Genomic DNA, 7,919 nt, shown 5'->3' on the forward strand with positions numbered 1-7,919 from the left:
GAGTTATGAGACCACATCTTGTTTCTCTTGATTCGTGGCCCCACCCCTCTTCCTAACACCATTCGGCTTTTCCCATGTACCAGGATTTCCCAGTCCTGGGTAGACTTGCCTAAAGTTGCTTGCACACTTGCCTGTCAGTTGAATGAAAAACAACAGTGGCACAGAGTGACAGTAAACGCAATGGCACATCCAGCTGACTGTTCACACTAACACTGACTCAGTTAATGCCCAATAACCAACACATCAACTCAACTCAATCAAGATTCACCAAACTGTTTGGTTGACTAGAACATCTGAAGAGGCTGGTAAATCTAACTGGGGTTCTCAGTCAATTTAACTGCCCTGCACCTGTGTCCCCATAGTCCTGGGAAGAACCCTGTTAGTGGGGCTTCTGGGCCAGTTAAAGAGTGAATGAGGTTCATATTGGGCTTAATGAAGCAGAGCTTTGTTACTTTTACCAAAGGAATTAACAGAGGAATTTTCTATTTATTTTGCAGCGGCAGCAGATTAAGCACTTCAGCAATAATGTGGCAATTCACCCAAAGAGGTCTTAGTTAGGTGCTACCTGAAATCATGAAATTAAGTGGGAAAACATACACGTGGAAAAGGTTTATATGTTTTAGAAAAATAAACCCAAATTTTAGACAAATGATACTCTTCACAAAGTATACTAAACAAATGACATATTTTCATTGGCTGATAGCGCCATTTACACACATATTTCATTTTCCATGTGCCAAGCCCTCCTCTGAGTGCTTCTCTTCACAACCACCCCACGAAAGCCATCACAGGAGGAAACCATAGGGTCAGCAATGTTAAGGTCATTTTCCCCCAAGTCACACAGCCACCAAGTGAACGCAACAGGATTTCAACCCAGCTCTGACACCTCAAAAACCAGCATGCTTCACCATTACTTGTTCTCTGAAAATGCTGGAAGTATATGCTGTTTTTATAAACAGGAAATAATGAAAGTTTCCTTATAATGGCATAATAAATCACTCCAGGAGGTGTAGAGTTAACTTGGGAACAGCTGCAGAACAATGAGAAAAATTAGCCTGAATCTGACACATAGCAACACACAAGGAGGCAGAAGCTGGGTAAGTGAAAGAGAACGAATAAAGGCTGATGGAATCAATGTACTGCTATTATTAATAAATTACTGATCACATCAATAACGTCACAAATGCTTGAAATACGTTTCTTCCTAAGTACACAAAATCCAGTCTCCAGCATTCAATCTATTCATTCCATCAATGAGCAATTACTGAGCACCAACCATATGCAGGCACTGTTCTAGGCAGTATGATTTCTGCAGTGATTCAAACAGACAAAAGTTCTGGACTTGGTGGAGCTGACATGACTGCATGAAAAAATGAGGTAGTAGAAATGGAGTCTGAACAGATTTTGGGTTTAATCCTGGCCAGATGTCTTTAAGCAAATTACTTGAAATCTCGCTGAGTCTCAGTTCCCTCACCTCTAAACTGAGGATAATAATATCTGTTTTTATTATATCATCTTTTATTAGGAAAAATGGGAGTTTATATGTGGAAAAAAACTACTTATTCTTTGGTCTAGGAGAAACTGAGGTAGTTGACAAGGAATAAAAAGTTTTGTCCTCATTATTAAATCCTTCAAAATATTTCATTCCATATTTTCCATGATCTAAGCTTTCTGGGTTTAATACTAACCATGTGTAAGACTTGCAGGGTCAGGGTAAGGTTATTCTTCCATACCTAGCCACCAATTTCAAAGTCTATGTTACAGGCTTAAGATGCTATAATTCTGTACATTTCCCCTTATTTTGGAAGGAGGCTGGATTTAAATCATACTTTAGTGATTATTTCATTTAAAGACTTAGAGAGATGCTGCTTCTTGCTTAATTTTTCAGAAATAGATTCATAGCAATTGATTATCTCTAAAATCTTTGAGTAATTATCTTTACTATGTTCTTTCATGGTGATATTATTTCACTGTGAGAACGATATAAAAGCTAGGTGAAGGTGGGTGTGTCACAGGCCCACAGGAACAACCATTGCCTGACAAGCAGTCACACCTTATTGATTAAATCAAAGAAAGACATTTGTTCCAGTCTCCTCCCCTACCCAACCCCCACTCCCATCCAGTCCTTACCTACCCAATGAGACAGGGGGGCAGGGGCATTTCCAAGCCTGTTTTTATCAGCAGAGCAAATCAGAGTCCTGCTTTCTAAACAAAGAGGTGCCAACCTTGAGACTATGAAAGCCAACACAAGCCAGGCATTGTACACAAGTGAAAAGAATATAATTAGCAAAGTTATAGTCACAATTAGGAAATACCTCCTCAGAAAAGTTTCCATTTAACCCTGACCAGGACTTCAATTACCATTGTGCTTAACAAGGCCTCTGTCTCTTGGCCAGCTCAAACCTTTTCGACAGATCTAAGAATATTAGTGCTGTCCACAAAACACAGAGTCACAAAACCTTATGTTGGATTTTTTTTTTCTTTTTTGAATAACAGATGTGAAAAATGTGCACATTGGGACATGGAAGCTGTAATTTGAGAAAATAAGAAGCATAGTCACAGAAACAACTAGTCAAGTGTTAGCTAAATGATTCTCTCTCCAAGCTCTTTCCTCCTCTTCTTTAGCACTCGCTTTCTCATCCATGCAGAGAAGTTAGAAAAGAATGACTGAGACAGCAAAAAATGGGCACTCACTTCATCTCTAGGATCTCCTCCAGCTGCTTCCTCCTCTCTGTCCGGAGGTTGGCCAAGTGTGCTTCTTTCTCAGCCAGGGACTGCTGCGTGGAGGCAAGGCGAGCCTTGGTGGCATCCAGCTCCTGTCTGGTCTTCTCCAGTGCATTCATCAGCTCTTCTATCTGAAAAGCGCATGGGACGCAGTGTGTTATTTCTCCTCCATTCAAGCACAAGGTGTACCTTGCGTTCTGACAACAGACACAAAGGAATTAAAGCCATGCTTGAGCTGGGCATTGTATCCTGGGGTCCATTCTTTCTTTGTCACTACTTAAAAATAAACATTTCAAACACAAGAAATGTCCAAATTTCTCCAAGGTCCTCATTCAATTGGATTATCCAATAACTTTTATAGAAACTACTTAATGTATTTATTAGAACTGGAAGGTGAGTGGCTTGACCCAATTTCAACCTGTGTTTGGCAAAAATCTCAGATACTGCCTCACAGTTGGCTGAAGGCAACACTCAAATGCACTTTGCCCGGCACAATATACTTTTGTGTGTAGGCCCCAGAGCATTCTGACAGGAAGCTACTCTCCATGTTTCAAATTCATTCATGTTTTAGCCTATCAAAGCCTTGTTTGGCAAAAGCAATTTGATGGCCAAGGGGCCTCAGGGGCCCCCCTCTCACCTCACCTCCCTGTTTCACATTCAGGAAGTGAGGTTTGGCCAAAGGTAAACAGAATCCCAGCCACAAAAGGTTCAAGTTTGGTTTGCCCCTGAAGTTTGAGAGGGTTCTAAACTTGAAATAAATGACATGTAACTTTTATAGGGTGCTAATACACCATAGAAATAAGCCAGACTATCAAATATCCAGGGTTTTTAGCCAGGTCCCAAAAAATTGGACCAGGGAGCCCCAAGGCAAGGCCTTATCCTTCCCGAACCACTGGAGACTTTTAAAAGCCAACACACAACAAAGAAGGCTGGTGTTTAATGGTTCTTTTCCAGAGCCTTCCATGGAGCAAGCTGGTAAAATGCCATCCCTCACACAGATACAGGCTGCATCCACCCTGAGGACTTAAAACCATGGTTTCAGGAAGTTTCTAGACTCCAGAGTTGATGTTTGGGTTTCTAAGTCACCCCTTCCAGCCGAACTTGGCAGAATGGGATCATCTATCACTAAAGTCAACAGAACGCCCTTCAAAATGTGTCAATGACATGTTAAGTTCCAATTCATAAAGACTTTCTGCACAATTTCTGCAGTTATACATGGAATTTATTCAGAATAAGTACGATAGTTCACATCCAAGGTAAATTACAGGCTTTTAAAATTCAGAAAACCCTTCATTTTGGCCTGATAAAAAAAGGAAACTTGATGACCAGGTAATATAAATAAAAGCCAAAAACAGTTTTAAAAGCAAGGAATATAGCGCATAACCTATGAAAGTCACAGAACTACACAGGGATAAACAGCATTATTTTTTAACACACAAAATTTAAATATTAAAAAGCAATCACACTTTTTAGTTTCTCATATAAGTTCATAGAATATCATAAATATAACTAGAAGCCCTTCTACAAAACAGTACTTGATGAGGCTGAAGCAGAAGTGTTTTTGTCTGTTTTACCCTATTTTTTATACATTCAATAGCAGTGTTGGTTTTTAAAAGATCAATATTATGGTCATCCCAAGCATCAGCTCAGATACAGTCTGCCTGATCCTCTACTTGGGATGCTCCGCATCCTCATGACTCCCTTTCCTTTTTTAATTAAAAAAAAAAAAATCCAAATGTATTATCGATGTCAGAGAAGAGGGAGGGTGTCCAGGATTCTCACCTGCTGAATCTCTTATTAGTTGAGCTGGCCTGCTTACAATCCACAGACACAGAATTCTACTTTGTGGGTTTCCAAGCTCTTAGTTCACCTGCCATGTGACTGCATACAGCAGACACTAATGAGTTTTATATTAAACCAGCTTTAACAATTACACCTTAGATCACTGTCATTTCCAAGCAGAAGCATTTAAGAACTAGCAATCAACCACAACCTTCCCTTTTCCTGGTCATAATGACTTCAGAAGCATGTTTCAGATGATGTCTCCTTCAGCCTGAGTCCCTGAGTGATCACAATGAAGCTAAAGGCCAAACCATACCACATAAGCAAGGCAGCAGCTTCATTGTGTTACAACATGAGATGAGAGGCTGTTACCTCCAGTGTAACTTGGATTGTCTTGACTGATGAACTGTCACACTCCTTATCAAGTGGCTGTAACACCTGCCTCCATCTCCCTACTACCAGGTCCCTCTCATTAAGAGGATGTACTTTTTATTCTTGCTTTCCCAACACTTGCAGGCCACTGATACCCTCCTTCTTGCCATATGTCTTTTCTTAATGTGTAGTTTGCACAGCTGAATGGTTCCCCAACTTCTCCTCACTGGAAGTAATATTTTAGCTGGCTATATCTATGAAACTCGTGCCTTAAAAACGATCAGATTTGAAACATGTCTCCATAACTTACTATATGACTGACACAAGTTTCTTTATCTCTTTTGGCTTTGGGTTCTTTACCTGGAAACAGGATATTATGTTGTTTATTCCTATTAGATGTTTGTGAGTATTACATGGGATGACATAGCCTCTATATCACTTATTCTTCTAATTAATATCAATAAAATAACGCTTTCCCTTAAAATAAGGTATACTCATACGGAATCCAAAAGACAGGAAATTTAATTTTTTTAATATAAGGATAATTACATTCTTTTTAGCTAAGATTACCCAAAATACCACCACATGGAGATAAACACTCTGAACATTTTATTTTAATTTCTCCATCTCTCTCCTACTCTTTTACATATTACATATAATTGAGATGTATGTATAATTTTGTAAACTGTTTTAAATATCTATCTATATATTATATATATATATTATATATATATATATATATATCATTAGAAAGCCCCCCTTCTTATTAGATAGCCTCTCTGAAACACAGTGTAATGGGTGAGTGGGACTGTACCCATTCTCCATTCACCTATAAGCCAATCTTTCCCTTCTCAGAAGCTCTCGTTAGACTGAGAACTTACTTCTCCTGTTTTTTTTGCAAACTCTTCACTTTCTTGCATCCATAACTGGACCTTTCCCTTCATGACTCTATCCCAGAGACATTTTCCTCATTCACGTGGCTTCTCAGAGGAGGACTGAGGTTTGTCTCCATAGCTCTCACCACTATTCTGATACTTTTCCAAACTTTGTCTCCTTTTATTCACTTAACATCTTTCACATACACTGAACCACTTGGTGACTACTTCCATTTAGATGTCACAATATCACTTTGAATTCAGGATGATCCATGCACATCTATCTAAATGAGATTCCTGACAACCTACCCCAGCTCTCTGCACCTGCCATTCCCTATCACATTGGTGACATGTTAGTCCAGTGTCCTGAGCTTTTCTCAGTGACTCATGTTTAAGAACCACATTTGTGTCTTCCCTCTCTTTCCTCTTTGTTTTCTCTTCATCATCAAGTCTATTTTGGAAACACTTCCTGAGACATCATCTTTTTCTATCACTACTTTTTATGCTTCCAGCTTGAATCCCTTCCCCTCCCACATTTCTGACAAGATTGAAAATAAGTGTGTGTGTATGTGTGTGTGTGTGTACACACGTGTGTTCCCAGCCTTTGTTCCTACCCCAACCCTAAATAAGAACTTGGCTTTGCCTGATCAGCTTCTTCACTGTCAGAGGTCTCTCTCAGCCAGGACTGTGCCTGGATTTTAGGCAACAGGTAGTAGAGTGACAGCAAAACTGAGTGCAAAGGGACAGTGCTTTGAAGGGCAGGCTATGACAGTCTGTGTGATAGAAAGAAAGAGACAGGAGTGAGAGAGGAAGAGAGTCATGAGCCTGGAGACTGGGTACACAGACGTTTTGTTTTAAGGTTTTGTTTTGAATAAGATGACTGAGAAGGAAGAGAAAAGAGGAAGGGGGAAAAGTTGCTAGGTGTTATTCCTGGGGTCCTTTCAATGTTTTCCAAAGACACAGACTCTGAAGGTTAGACTTTCCTTTTGATTTTTTTCAGCTGTTTTGACTTTTGTGTCTTTGGATGTGACTTTGAACTGGGTGAGCCAAGATGTCTCGTGGGATTTATTCTTACAACTTACCTCCCTACTTCCAGGAAAAAATGCCTAAACCATCAATATTTCATCAAAAGTATCACTGGTCTGGTTCCAGCATCTCAAGGGGCTCCTGATTACCCACAGTTGTGGTCTTCGAACTCTGTTCCCTAGACCACCATGAGTTCCAAAGAGACATCTGGGGTCTGATAAACAGATCAGTGGAGTGGGAGGAGGGGTGTGAATCAGCAGAGAGCTCCATCCTCTATCTCACACTCAAAGGGAGTTGTTCTACTTTGGCTTCTACACAGCATTTCACTTAAAATTTAATTTGAATATTTTCAGTTTTAAATATTTTGAATGTTTTTATATAAAATATATAAAATAAATATTTAATATATGTAAATATATAGGTATGTATTTATACATAATTAAAACATTTTAAATATGGAGAATGGTTAAAATCATGGATTAAGAAACCAGACTGCACTAATAACACATGCTTTACCATTTATTATAGAGCATTGGGAAGGTGTCTGAGTTTCTTCATCTGTAACAATAGTATGTCTCACTAGAATTACTTCGGGTATTAAGTGAAGCAATGAAAGTAAACCTCTTAGCATGGGGACTGGCAAATATGGAAACACTTAGAACATGATTAACAGAAGAGATAGCACAGCATAGTGATTACAAACAGAACTGAGGAGTTAGCCTACCACTTACTATCTGTGTCCTCCTGAGTCAGTTATAAAAACTTTCTGAACCCAGCTTCCTTGTGATGCGGGAACTTAGCTAAAAGGAGTTTGGTGAAGATTCAACGGGTTAATGTGTATGATGCACTAAGAACAATGCCCAAGTCCTTGGTGCCACAGAAGCATCAGTCCTCACTAACAGAGAGCCAGTTTACGTATTCAGCCCGTTTCATGTTTGCTAATTACTGAATTCAAGATTCTGTGCTTGCTGTCACCTATCTTCAGCAACACACACACACACCCACACACACCCACACACACACACCCACACACACCCACACCCACACACACACACACACACCCCCTACACACACACCCACACCCACCCACACACACACACACACACACACACACACACACACACACACACACACACACAC

General features: G+C 39.8%; 1 protein-coding gene across 5 annotated transcripts in view; it reads right to left on the minus strand.

Moving 5' to 3' along the window:
* Positions 1 to 7,919, minus strand: part of ERC2 (ELKS/RAB6-interacting/CAST family member 2) — a 900,269-nt gene that overhangs the window by 278,474 nt on the left and 613,876 nt on the right. For all 5 annotated transcript variants that reach the window (XM_040246394.1, XM_040246393.1, XM_040246396.1 and 2 more), the window contains one exon: positions 2,695 to 2,855. In XM_040246394.1, the coding sequence (XP_040102328.1) occupies positions 2,695 to 2,855 (161 nt within the window). The remainder of the gene's footprint in view (positions 1 to 2,694; positions 2,856 to 7,919) is intronic.

Source organism: Oryx dammah, unplaced genomic scaffold (assembly GCF_014754425.2).
Source record: "Oryx dammah isolate SB20612 unplaced genomic scaffold, SCBI_Odam_1.1 HiC_scaffold_9, whole genome shotgun sequence".
Lineage (NCBI taxonomy): Eukaryota > Metazoa > Chordata > Mammalia > Artiodactyla > Bovidae > Oryx > Oryx dammah.